General features: G+C 42.5%; 2 protein-coding genes across 9 annotated transcripts in view; one reads left to right on the top strand and one right to left on the bottom strand.

Annotated features, from left to right (window-relative positions):
• Positions 1-14,184, bottom strand: part of PPARG (peroxisome proliferator activated receptor gamma) — a 198,072-nt gene that overhangs the window by 113,904 nt on the left and 69,984 nt on the right. The window contains exons 1-2 of one of the 8 annotated variants that reach the window (XM_084766448.1): positions 12,026-12,148; positions 10,859-10,928 (exon numbers count right to left, since the gene is read on the bottom strand). The exons of 1 other annotated variant lie outside the window; for it this stretch is intronic. The gene's annotated coding sequence lies outside the window, so the exon portion shown is untranslated. Of the gene's footprint in view, positions 1-10,858; positions 11,032-12,025; positions 12,164-13,402; positions 13,669-14,184 lie in introns of those variants that run through there. 6 more of the 8 variants (XM_084766450.1, XM_084766447.1, XM_084766445.1 and 3 more) reach the window with 6 other exon arrangements.
• LOC311588001 (uncharacterized protein) lies at positions 11,720-13,489 on the top strand (the record flags this gene model as incomplete). Its single annotated transcript, XM_084765383.1, has 4 exons — positions 11,720-11,893; positions 11,967-12,713; positions 13,122-13,152; positions 13,260-13,489. 4 exons carry the CDS (start codon positions 11,720-11,722, stop codon positions 13,487-13,489), a joined length of 1,182 nt encoding a protein of 393 aa, XP_084621509.1.

Here is a 14,184-nt window from a genome sequence, read left to right on the forward strand (position 1 = left end):
TCTAGTCAGTGTTTTTTTGTCCTAGTAGCTGAACGGGTGTGAGAACAGGAGGAAAATGGCAGGTTGCCCAAGGGTAGAGGGTACAGGCTCCCTGTATTCATCTGTAGCAAACAGACTCTGACCTTCATTCCACATCTACAGATGAAGGCCTACCAGGAAGAATTGGGTGTTCGGAGATGTCACAAGGCAATATTTTAAAGAGGCTCATCTTTTGTCTTTGTTTCTGTATAGAAATCAGTTTTTCAGTCTGATACTTTGAAGTTGTTCATAAATACAGATCTTCCTTGGAAAAGGTTAACTATTAAATAACCATGGTAAAAGTACTTGTGGTTCATATATGAAATAGCGGAGTAACTAAATTACTATTAAAAGCTAGGCATATTTTTAATCCCCTCACTCAGGAGGTAGAGGCAGGCAGATCTGTGGGTTTGAGGTCAGCCTGGTCTACAGAGCGAATACTAAGCCAGGACTACACAGAGAAACCCTGTTGGAAAAAAAAAACCCAAAACTATTTTAAAGCAATGGATAGGTCAATTTTTGATGGAGTTTTATCTAGCCTGACAGAAAGTATGAAAGGGAATCAGTCTTAAATGATGCATGGATAGTAAGTCTCAGCAATGTTTATGTTGTGTATTATTATAAACTGTTTCTAGCTGTAGTTCTAAACAGAATTTGTCACAGTTGCTACTGGATATCTACAAACAGGAATGCAAAAACAGTGCTTGGGCCCCTAGGCCATTATGAAACCTGTTCTTCTGACCAGAACAACAAAAAGAGCTAATGAAGAATGTTGATATCTATATCTAACATTCCCCCCTTTTTGTGTCTCACTTTACCTGCTCTAGAATATCAGGGTGAACAGAGAGAAAGTTTCTCCTGATGTTAATTCCATGTGTCCTAAAAATGTTAGAGAGACTGTGAATTAACATTAAAAAAGATCAATTCAGGGATTTTCCTGAAAATTCGGAGTGGTACTACTAAGAAGCAAGCACAAATGGAAAAAAAAGAAAGCACATACTTGTTCTTAAAATCAAGTTTAAAAGTGCATATAAAATACTTAGGATGCACCTGTCCCCTGCTGCAGGCCAGGACTAGGGAAGGCATACACGTGCACAGATAGGTAAAAAGAATGACAAGAGGTACACATCCCTTACACTATAATAACGTATCTCAGAAACATAAAAGTAAAGAGAAATGACAACCCCCCAAAAAGTCAGCAGATGTAATTTGTGATAGAAGACACACTGTATCAGATTATATTTCAGAGTAAGTCTGTCTTCCACTTACATTTCATTTAGGTGAAGATTAAGAGGAGCTTAAATACTTTGAATCCAAAAGCTGGTGGTCAGGGTAAATCTTTCTATATATGCTGGTATTTAAAGCTTTATATCCATATCAAAACCCAATGAGTCATCTGCACATATTTGTTAGGGGCAGGGCCTGTTCTGAGAAGCCCAGTGAACACACGGAATGGGCTGTGTGCCTGGCCGCCAATCCACTGTACGTTCAGTCACTGTTGCCTCCTACCTCTGACTGACCAGTGCCCTCCGCTGCCCAGGGCTAGATGCAGGGCTGTAGTCCACACACTGTGATCTTCAGCTCCCAAGCTCCAGCCTCACCACTAACGTGGCTGTGTTTTCAGAAAACAGATTTTGATCTCAATGTAAAGGTACTTGGTTTTGTAAAGTCAGTGGGATACAATAAACACACTGGCAGCATTTGCCAAATCTGAAAGTTTTGGGTATGCCTAAATCGGGGTTCCCTCAGTATTTCACAGCACTGTGTGCAGGTAAGAATGAATTCTATTTGGTATCATATAAATGTCTTTAAAATGTGTTTTTCTCGTGTACTGCCCTCATTTATATTCAAAATTTACTTCTAAGTGGTCAGTAAAACATTTTCTGTTAATTTTAATACCAAACACAAATGGTAATAAGGTAATTTATGAACTCAGAAATGTGGGTAGTTACAATAACTTGATTAGGGAAGGGTCATTCTACACAGGAAATGGGGGCTAAGGAGGAAGCTCAGTCTTGAACAGCTTACCTAGCATGTTCAAGGCTCAGGATTTGATGCCTTATACTGCAGTCATCCACAGGAAAACTCTAGTGGATTTACTATTTGAAGAGTCACCACATTGAGGCTGTCCTACCAATAAATTGTAAGATCTAGAAATTGAAGTCTTGTTAGCTACAGTCCACACTGGCTGATGTCAGGAACGCAATCAGCAGTGACTTGAGAGGCAAGAAAGAAAATGTTTAGTATCACTGATGTAAAAATTCTAGAAAACTTTTAATACTTTAAGATGGAAAGGGTATTCTGAGCCACAAGGCCAATATAAGATACATACATACATACCTATATGTACATGTGTATATATATATTATTTCCAAAGAGAGTGACAAGAACAATATACAACCTGGTTCAAAGGCAAAAGGTGTTATTTTTCCCTTCTGGAATTTCTAAAATGATACATCAGAAAAAGAAAGAAAGAAAAGTACAAGGACTATTACCATACTCTCTATGTATGCATGCAAATCTATGTAAATATGTATGATTTTTGCACTGCTCAAAGGGATTAGGGATAATATACTCCTTGCTATTTTCAAGCCATTTTCTACAGGATTTCTACCACATTTTGTATGACGGTCTCATTGATAAGGGAAGCTTACCTTAGCAGGCTTCTGTGTCTGTGGCTATTTATGATTATCACGTTCAACATGCTGCCAGGAGTTAGAAAGCCAAATACCTCTCTCCTGAGGTCATTAAGTTTTAGAGGGAGAGAAAACAAAGCACATAATATACACATAGTTTTAAGAAAATATTAAAAGAGGAGAGCTTTAAGAGAATGTAATTCTGAACACTATTTATCATGGGCCATAAGAAATATGCAAAATTGAACCATATCTAAGGCTGAGAACATTATGAGGCTATTAAAAAAGAAGATGAATTTTAAGATTTGTTTTCTCCTTCCCAAATAAATAAATCATGACAATAAAAATAATCGCACAGGTAAACCAAATATGTGAAACGCAACTAAGTGGGAAATGAAGTCTGGGTATAAAAAGACTCATATCGTATCTTTACACTTACCTAGCTAGTGGGTTCTTACGTTTTGCCTTGATCTTTTCTGATCAGGATCACAAAGAAGCTAAAAAGTTAACTATTGTCTCTGTTACTGAATATCTGTGTCACCTCCAAGTATGGTTTTTAGATAGGATCTTACTACAATGTGGCCCAGGCTGGCTTCAAACATGCAACCCTCCTGCCACAGCCTCTCAAGTACTGGGGCTACAGGTATATACCACCATGCCTGGTTCAAATAGGGGCTCTTACAGTAATGTTTTTAAAAAGTTCTTGTATCTGGATTTTCCTGTATCCTCTGGCACTCTGGAAAAAGCCTCAGAAATAGGGGTATAGCATTACAGTGTGCAACACATTGCCTAACCGCTTTCTAAGCAGCTTGAAGTAAATTTCAGTGACATCGGGGATACGTAAATACAAATTTCTTCAGCTTTTAAGTCATAGTGTGCTGTCCACAGGACCTTGCATGCTAGACAATCCCTCTAGCACTGAGCCACACCCCTGGCTGCAGTCCCAAATCAAGGAATTTTAGAGTAAGACACAAAGTTGTTACTAAGGATAACCAGGAAAGGCTCATTGTCAACCTTTATTAAACCCAGTCTTCCACGGCTAGATCCTTCTCTGTATAAAATTCCAGTCTTTGAGACTCAGGATTCCTAACTGCCAAGACAAGAAGAGCCAGTGCAACCCTGTCTAAGAGATCCAGTTGGCCTGTAGCAACAGGAGCTATGGACAACCAGTTGGCCCACCTTGACAGGAACTCATAGACAACAGCACTGAGTTTTTCTAAGTAATCTAGAAACAATGGGGGTAGTTTTTACAGGATACTTCTCAAGGGTTCTATGAATGAAGTAACATATAACAAAGAACTTCACATAGGCCACGGACAAGAGTACAGCCTGATAAATCTAGGCCGGCCCAGCTTCATTGTGTAGAGCTGAATCTCTCTGACCATCCGGCCTCTACTTCCTAAGTGCTAAGATTTCAAGTTGTTTGCTTATTTGTTTGCTTTTCATGTGGTACCAGAGACAGAATGTAGAGTGCTCTGCATGTGAGGAAAGCACTCTGCCAACTGAACTACATTCCTAGTCCTCCTTAACTCTCTTAGAAAAAAATTTATTGAGCACCTACTAATCACTGTGCTATATGCTGGAGGCAGAAAAATATACAAAACCCCACTGGTACCTTCCTTCAAGAAACTTCTCATCTATTACTTTTGCAGTCCTAAAAGCCAGCAAATCTGAACACTGTTGAACACAAAATTTAAAATATTATATTGCCTTTAAATAAATCCAGGATGTTACTAAGTCATTCCAAATGCTTCAAGGAAACATGTAGCAATCTTCCATTGCCAAATGTTTGCCTGTGTGCACTTTCTACTTTTCTGGATTATTCTGACATATGCAAATAATTTTTTTTAAAGTTCCAACTTCACTTATATTTAGACCATTCACATGTTTGTTTTCTCTTTTATAAACCTTATCCAATATACAAAACGAGAAAAAGAGTGCAAATGGGTATACTTTCCCACACACTCAAAAGCTTGTTTTACGTGGGTAACTATCAACTACAGGAAAGAGACAATATGTAGTAGAGTGAGGCTTTAGGATTCTCAGTTTTAGGTTCATAAACTTGAAAGGGAACACTAATGACAAGTAAGCAATATGCTTAATACAAGGTGTGAGCTTGGCCATTCTCAACTTAAATCCTACCAGCTAACTGACTCATGAAACTAATAAGACTGATTTTGAAGTGGTCACCAAGCTTCTATTTCTAACAGAGCTTCACTAAGTTGCTTTAAATATTTTAAGTCAAAGGAGAAAAAAACCCAGAATATGTGTGAAGTGGATCTACCAAAGCATTAAGCATCATTTCTTCTTAGGCAAATTTTTTTTGCTGAAGTGACTGAAAAACTCCTTTCACTGCAATCTATTAGGAGGGTGCTTTAAACTAACTCCTGGAGACAGCAGGAAATTAATGCGACATCATGGAGGAAATAAAGGGCATAATGGTGGGGGTGGTGATAGTATAGTGCTTGATTACATTATCTGCCAGCTCACAGCTCTGAACTTTGATGACGTTTCCTAGGTAAAATGCTATTGCACAATGACTGTTTGTTTTCTCTTGAGTTGAAAATAGTTCTGAGGAACAGCTGCAATCTGTCTTGATTTAAATGTTTAAATTGCATTTATTTATTTATTTACTTATTTATTTATTGTGTGTGTGTGTGTGTGTGTGTGTGTGTGTGTGTGTGTGTACGCGCGTATGCTCACAGGACAGCCATCAGGAGTCCATTCTTTCCTCTCCCACCATGTGGATTCCAGGGACAAAACTCAGGTTGTCCAGCTTTTACCCACTGAGTCACCTTTTTGGTCCTTGTCTTGATTTTTAAGAAAAACAACAACAACAACAACAACAACAACAACAACAACAACAAAAACAAAAAAACAAGCGTAAAAAAACCCAAATGTATACAAGATGAGTACATCATTTATCTTTTATCACTGCTATTCCACATACTTGGTCTCATGTATAGTTTGCTGCCAAGAGCCACCACATATTACCTTATTTTCCCTCTCCTCTTTTAACCCCCTTTATCCAATTCCATGTGTGAGTGACTCTCTCCTTCCCAATCCTGTCCTTCCTCTTCCTCCTAGGGGTAGTGATTATAGGCATTTGCCAAATGTGATTTCTACTCTCTCTTTCCAACTCCACATGAATGTTAGCTGTGTTTTCAGGCAACAAGAAATCAAGGAAGCAAGCCTTCTCTTTGTTGGTCGTGACGTGGTCAGTTAACTCTGCCTGGAACACTGGCTCTTTACAGTGGACTCCAGACCTTTGTATGACAACGGGCGGCACTTTTCGTCGTGGAATGCCAGCTGCAGGGGTGGAGTCAGGGTTAAGGAGTTCTCTCCAGCTCTTTAGCCCAGCACTCACAGTTCTGTTTCCCAGTTGCTCTCCCTACAGAGGAGGATGCATTGCTAGCACACACCGTATGAAAGAATAACCTGTCTCTATTCCCTTTGCTGGATTCTCCACGCAAGCTACTTAAGGGCCAGCAGGAGTAACAGCAGTGAGAGGCAACCTTGGAATGGCAGTGATTCTAGAAGCCTGGGATGTCAACAAGGAGCAGGGTGGATTCTCTCAACCTAATCTTACACTCTGGGACACGGTAACTGCACAACCTGTGCCCGAGAGCAGAGAAGACCAGGATCTGTGTGTTCCGCTCCTCCACCCGCCTACTCGGGGGTATTCCCCTTTCTCTCCACTTCCCTCCTATTGCCCTAGTCCTTATCTGCTGCAGACTAAGGACTCCTCACTCCCAGGCCCACGCCAATCTGAACTCTTCCCAGGGGTCAGATAATTTGTTTCAATACATTTTTATCTCCATATTATAATTGCAGTTAAGTCTATAGATATTTTTTTTTAAAGTGGTTAAACCTAGCAGTGAACTTATTTTCTAAAAATAATAGGGTGGGGCTGGAGAGATGACTCAGCAGTTAAGAGCACTAGCTGCTCTTTCAGAGGACCCAGGTTCGATTCCCAGCATCCACATAATAGCTCACAACCATCTGTAATGCTGGTTCCAGGGGTTTGGAAACTATCTTTCCAGCCTTTGAAGATACCAGGCACACAAATGGTATACAGACATACATGCAGGCAAAACAACCATATATTAAAAACATATAAATAGTAATAGCTGGAGAGTGATAAATTACTTGCCTAGCACATGCAAGACCATGGATGTTCGATTACCAGTACCTCAGTGCAAAACATAATAGCACAAAAACAGTAAGGTGGGAGCTGGGGGAATAACTGTAGCAGAGCACTACTTTGCATGTAAAGGGGGCCAGGGTTTGACTTCCAAAAATGATTAACTACAACAGAGCCTATTCTACTATCTAGTTTAAATTCTGCCTGGAAGGTTTAAATTTATTATAACCAATGCAAGTTGCAAGGATTGATGCCATCTTTCTTTTGGAACAGTGTAGTGGAGAAAAACCCATTCTACTCTATCAAAAAAAAAAAAAAAAAAAAAAAAGATTTCTCAGTCACTGTCTTGGTCACTAGGGTGCTTGACTCTTAGGAAGCCCGAACAGTACTTGCTTCTAAAGCCAGTAGAAATTAATGAGAATCTGGGCTCCCACTCCCAAAGGGAAATCCACAAAGGCACTCACCCCTACTCATAAGCACGAGCTTGAGTCTCTCCTTGCCTCCATACCCCCAAACTTGCAGCTCTGCTCCTTCACTACTAGAACCTGGTTATTCCAAGTCTTGGAAGCCTTTGGAAGCCTTTTTTTTTTTTTTTTTTTTTTTTTTTTTTTCTCCTTTCGACACACAGTTCAAGCCCCGCAGCGGTTTCCCCCAGCAATTCCATTGCAACACGCAAGCGTCTTTAGGCCCCACTCAGCAAGCAAGTAGCTTCCCAAAGTGCTACTTGGGATAGGCCCATGCTGCCGCATTTAGTTGCACAGTCCATCCCGTGCATGTGAAGGCCTCTTACAGTAATAGGTGGTAGATAATCTGTGGAGGCCTTCAAATGCACGGTCATTTACATGCTTGTCAGCTGCTCACAGCCAGTAAGTGAGTGGCCTATTAGCAGGCATGAGTGACTTGTCAAGCTTTTTAAAAGGCTAATTTGGGTTATTGTTTGTTGCAAAAACAAACAGTTTTAATGACTGAGCACAAGACATTATTTGGCCTTTTAGGTGTTGGTAGTAAATTGTGGGGCTGAAGGACTCAATTATGCTTGCTGAAATAAAACTCCCCTGAATAACATATTCAACGCTCTCAAAGTGTACTATAAAGACCCATAAAGACAAGAGCTCTGTCAAATAAACATGCAAGCCTGCCACCCCAAAAACTTAGTCCTAGCAAAAAGACTACTTGTCTATGAAGGACTCAAAAAGACAAAGGAAAAAATATTACACTTGTTTTCGCCCCAAACCATCAAGGAGTAAAGGAATATAATTTGAAGCTGAAAACAGAATACTTCCATAATTTTTTTTCTTGAATTGGCTATAATATGACAGGCATTATTATCTTTCTAACTGTTATTTCAAAATTAATAAGAGGGCAAACCAGCCAGTCAGATCTGTGGTCCTTAGCTCTGACCTAGATAGCCGGCGTCTTTAGCTTAGCCAACCTGCCCAGTCTCTTATCATTTAAAATATCTGGGCTTGCTGATAAAAGTCTCAAAACCATACCCAAAATAAACAAACAAATAAACAAAACCAAAGATTAATAACTTTAAACTCTTCCAACTTAGAACATAATAATTGAAATAAACAGCATAAACATTGATACTCCAAACAGAATATTTGCGATTAAAATATTGATGCGTATGTATAAATTAAAGAGAAACAGAAAAAGACCTAGGTTTTAAGACAATGATTTAAGGATATTCTATACCAGTGGTGGACATTAGCCCATAATAAATTATACATCTTACCCAAATAAGGCCTATTATGTTTAAGATCTCCTTCTAAATACAGTTAAGTGTGTTAAAAATTAAAATTTTAAATATGTCAATTTATTAAATAATAGCTTTAAAATATATACCTAAAACTCTCCAAAATCTACCTCTGTATTATGAGAAAACTAAAAACAGTAGACAAGACACCCCAAGGGAAAAAAAATCTTAAAAATAATTTTTAAAAAATGTCATATGCTATGAAATTAACTAATATATGGTATATGAGGCTTCCCCATGGTGGTGAGACAGATAGTAACTAGTGTTGCTTTTTGGTCAATTTAGTTCAGATGCTAACGACCTTTGTAAGCAGACCCTTTTGGCTGCTTTTAAGCGTCAAGGAAGTGGAGTAAAGTAATAGATAACAGGGAAATTTGCCACAAAAATAAGAAAAGCAAGAAAGAAACTCAGTTTGACAATTTGTGGGCTGAGCATATGTTTAAAATTACATACTATTCACTTAAATCAAATTGTCTTGACTAGTTTAGTGTTTTTTTTTTCAACCTTCTACCAATATTTACTTAATGGAATCCTATGAAAGCAAAAATTTCTTCCATTATTTTTGCCTCAGCTTATGACACTGAGAATATTTCTAAGCTCAAATGACAATAAATTCAGCAGAAAGACACAAGTTAGAATGACCAACATGTTCTGCCATATGCACTGGACACTACTGACCCTATGAAAGCTTTGAGAATATTAAAAATTTGGAAAAATTATTTTAACAAAAATTTTATAAAAGCCTCCCTGTTATTAGCAACCACATCATAATCTGAAAAGGAAATTAAATACATCGCTAATACTTGTATATGTTTTCACAGTGGTGATAACATAGCTTCCCCATAGGACAATCTTGACAAGGCTGATGACAAATATTCTTATTTTCAGAGAATTATAGGTTAGAAAAAAAGTATTTGGTTAAATATGTAAAACCTACTAACTGAAAACAATTAGTTGCATATTCATTAATCCATTTCTACACCAAAAATTTGAAGTCACACTTTTTTCATACACGAATTTTAAATGTCAAAGGGATTTTGAAACTAATGATATAATTTTTTAGTGTAATTGAACTTTTTTTTATAAAAGTGACTCTAAAATATGTAGTGATATGAATGTTAAGAAAACAAGGTCCCTTTAGAGAAAATATTACATTTAATTATTTAAAAAAGTTATAATAAAAATGTCAAAGTTGAATAAAAGATAGGATGCTTCTGGGTATTTTAGCTCTAATTTGTTCTAAAGAACTTGTGTTCTCTTAAATGTAGAAGAATGAGGAAACAGCATCTTAAAAAACGCTCTGGCCTGGAGTTATGCAGAACTTTAGACTTCACTGCCGCCATTGTTCTACAGCAGTTTTAAGAGTATGAAACTTTTACACATGAAAAAGAATTTTTTCCTTAAATATAAAACTGTCGACAATCTTTTTCCTTCTAGTGAACTGCAAAACATTGAGATGCTCACCAGTTTCTTCTCAGATCTTCTCACCTAAGATATAATTCTCAGCAAATTAAATATGAAGTAGCGCTTAAAGAAGCAAATTCACACAAAACACACAGTAAGATAAAAGCGGATGGCTTTAGACTATGTTAGACACTGGATTCAATTTATATATATTAAAACTCATGATACAGACATATATTTAACTTTAGCGCAAATTTGGTTGAAGATAGACAACAGATAAATTGTTCTAAAGTTGAAACTGAGTCTTCTGAAACGCCGCTCCACACGCTCTTTTTATCTATGAGTGTTTCCATCAGACTTCAGAGCGAAGTATCTCTTTGAGGAGCCATTATGAATGTCAGTTCCTACACTCGCCAGGTTTTCTAAATTGTGTAGCACTTGGAGTTAGTTACATTTTTAGCCAGCAATTGATCACTTAGGAAGACTCCCACAGAGCACCTGATATCGTTGGAAGACTTGCCCAAGTCCAAGACTAAGTTATTTATTTAATAACTCCGGTTAACAACTTGCTTCGTGCATGATAATAAAGAGTTGACATTTCAATAATGAACTTCAGAATCAAGAGGCTTTCCAACTGTTAGCTATCCTACAACTTGGTTCATCAGGTTTTGTTTTCAAATGATCACTTAATTTTACACTCTTGTCCTTCATCCTCCTACAAAGAAGAAAAACTTTAGCTTTCTTCCCGACAGAAGACTTAACTCTTTTTTTTCTTTCCCCCCCCCCCCCCCGTCCTGAACTAAATAACACCACCTTCCCTACCGTTAGCTTCAGAAGCGAAGCCGGCTTCTTAACTGTAACAACAAGAACACAAGCAAAAACCATCCTGATACGTACGAACTTGGGGGCAGTTTGGCCACCTCACAACAGACTCCAACAAGACGCGTTGACCGGTGGGGCCACTCACCTAAGCAATAGGAGGAGTTAAGAAGAATTTAGAGCTGCAGCCTTCTGATCCTCAGCAGAGGTCCAGGCCCCTTCTTGACCTCCCTGCGTCCCTTATATAAAAGCAGCCCAGGCTACTCCCAGTTTCTGCCTCCTCACCTTAGGCTCCTCCCCAATCCCAAGCCGTAGAGCACCGGAGCCACACACCCACCTCCCACCCCCACGGCGAGGGCTGCCGAGACTCCTGTGAGCCGGGCCCTGTGCTCGCCCCCTCGTTACAGTGGAGGGGGAGGGAGAGGACGAGGGGGAGGGGAGGTGGGAGCTGGCGGGGCGGGGCCTTGGTGACAGCGACCCTGCTTCCCTCACACCTGGGCCAGCCCCGGGCGGGGGCCGCGAGCCAAGTCACCAGGGTGATTACCGGCCCACCCTCCCTCCCACCCTGCAGCGCCTTAGGGTGCTGGGTGGCTGCAGGCTCTCCCCTCTCCGAAAACTGTCACCAAGGTCCGCACGACGCGGTCCCCGCAGGAGTTCTGGACCGTGCCGAGACCGGGCTTTCCTGTCAGGGTCTGGCGGCGACAGGCTACCCTGCTCCGAGCTCGCTACCGCCCGCCCGCCCACCCGTCCGCGCACCCTCTCCGGGAGCCTAAGGTGGCTCCGTAGCGACCCACCGCGCCCCTCAGCCCGAGGACAGTCACCCTGTCAGTCACACTCAGCCCTCTGGGCGTGTGACCTGTCCTCAGCTGAGACCCCCTCACTCGTTCCTCCAGTCCGCGACACCGCCCCGCAATCACGCTCGCTCGCTCTTCTCCCAGCATGTCTTCTCCTCAGCCCGCGTTCCCCTCACACCTAGACCTTGTCTGTCACATTAGGTCCCGCCGGAGTATGACTTCTCCTCAGCCGGGTCCCCTCAAAGTCAAGATTCTGTCACTTTGTCTGTCACACTCGGTCCTGTCAGAGTGTGGCTTCCCAGCCGGCGGTCTCCTTCTGGTTGAGACCCGGTTAGGCTGTCAGTCCCGCAGTCCCGCCAGTGTGACTTCTCTCAACTTGCGTCCCCCCTCAGCCGAGACCCCGTCACCTTGTCAGTCAGATCCGGTCCCCTCAGGCCGAGACCCCCCTCACCTTGTCTGGCTCGCAGTCCTGTCAGAATGTGACTTCTCAGCCCGCGTGCGCTCCCTCAGCCGAGTCCAGTCAGGCTGTCAGTCACACAGGGTCCTGTCCGAGTGTCACTTCTCCGCCCGGTCACCTTGGCGTCACGCTCGCTTCCCTCAGGCCGTGCACGACCCCGTACCCCCAGCGCGGCGCCCCGGGTCTCTCCTTCCGCGTCCCTCGGGCGGGCCGCGTGGCCCGGGGCGACTCTGACCCGCGGCGGCGGCTTGACGGGCGCTGGGCGTCCCCACGGCGGACTCGACCGTCCGGAGCGCCCCAGGCGGCTGCGGCTCAGAGTGCGACCAGCCCCGCCTGGGCGCGGACGAGTGGAGCGGACCCGGCCGGGGGCGGCGCCCAGGGAGAGACCGGAGGCCCGGCGCCCGAGACCGGAGGCCCGCACCCACGGGGCCCGCGTGGCTCTGCTGCGCCCCGCGGCCCGTGCCCTATGCCCCGCGCCCCACGCCCGCACCCCGAGCCCCATGTCCCGCACCCCGTGCCTTGCGCCCCACACCCTATGCCCTGCGCTCCGCGCCCCGAGCCCTGCTCCCCGCACCCCATGCCCCACGCCCCGCGACCCATGTCCCGCACCCCATGCCCCGCTCTCCGCGCAGGCTACCTGGCCGCCTTGCTCCTCACAGCCGCTGGGAGGCGACCCAGGAAGGTACAGTGTCCCTCAGATAGATACCCCGGCTGGTGCCCTGACCCGCGCGCTCTCTCTCGGAAGTGTTTTCTCTAGATATGTTTTTCAGTAACATTAGAAAAATATAATAAGTATATTTAGGATCTCTTGAGTTGTTGTTGTTGTTGTTGTTTTTTATCTCAGAACGCCTTCATAAAGTGACAACTTTAGTGTTAATCGTTGAGTTTCCCTTTTAAAAAATTGCGTGCCCTCATGTGAACGGAGAGACGTTGGCTGCTCTGGAGCTGGAATTACCCCGGTGGTTGGTGCTGGGAACCCAACAAGGGTCCTCCGGCCAAACATTTAGTGTTCCTAACTGCTGAGCCATCTCCCCAGCCCTCAAACTATTTGTTAAAACTTGTTTACAGAATTTCTTAAATTCTTTGGCAGCATGTTTTGCACAGAGGACCTTACACACAGGGTGGGGAGGACGTGGGGATCTCTTGTTTTTAAGCTAAAATGTGGGGGTTTCTTGTCCCAGCAGCCTGAAGCGCACATGATGGGCAACCCCTTTTCCTGCTCTTCCAGCGGTCTCCTTCACGAGCTGTCCTAAAGATGCACACTCAGCAAGCCTGCAATACCCAGGGCACCAGAGGCTCTTCTTCTATCTGTTCCCAGCCTTGTTGATTGAAATTCTCGTTCTGTCCGGCTCTCCTTTGGGAGGCACTAACCTCTGGAAGTTCACAATTGTGCTTCTTGCTCGGGATGCTCCTCCACTCTTCGCATCTTTATTTGTCGGAAGATATGGAATTCCTTGATTCTTCTGGTACCAAAAGTCCTCACTGGGGCTCTCCAGAAAGTGTTTGTGAGGAGAACACTGTGGAGAAAGTTCAGAGCTAGAATCAACAGACTCATATCCTTCCACCCTTAAGCCCTAAAATAATAAGGGCTTCACCTACGGGCTCTGAAGACCATTTTACTAAGCATGGAAAGACTCCATTTCTACGTCTATCATTCAGTGACCATGTTGACTTGTCTCAGCATCCCACACCCAGAGGGACGTATGTATGGATGTAGGAAATACATAGCCAAGTTCTTGCTTACCCAGGAGTTCCGATCTATTTTTCTTTATTTTTTTTTTCTTTGTGCTTTTGATTAAACTTTTTGATGTCTTCCTATGTAGTCCTGGCTGGCCTTGAACTCACTGCTATTCTCTTGAGGATTGTTCCACCCCGTGTATCATCTTAATATCTTTATCGAGATATAATTTATATAACCTAAAATTCAAATACCATACGTTCAAATAGTTTCGGGCTATTGATAAAACTGTGTCATTATCACCATAACTTAATTTCTGAACATTTTTACCGCCCCATAGAGAAACTTTCTCCTCATGAATAGCCATTTTCATTGGCTCTAGGCTCACTGTCCATGTTATTTCTGTCTGGATAGATTTTTCTATTCCAGACACTTTAAATGAATGAAATCATATAATATGCTGTCTTCTGTGATT

Source organism: Acomys minous (assembly GCF_964271855.1).
Source record: "Acomys minous genome assembly, chromosome: 17".
Lineage (NCBI taxonomy): Eukaryota > Metazoa > Chordata > Mammalia > Rodentia > Muridae > Acomys > Acomys minous.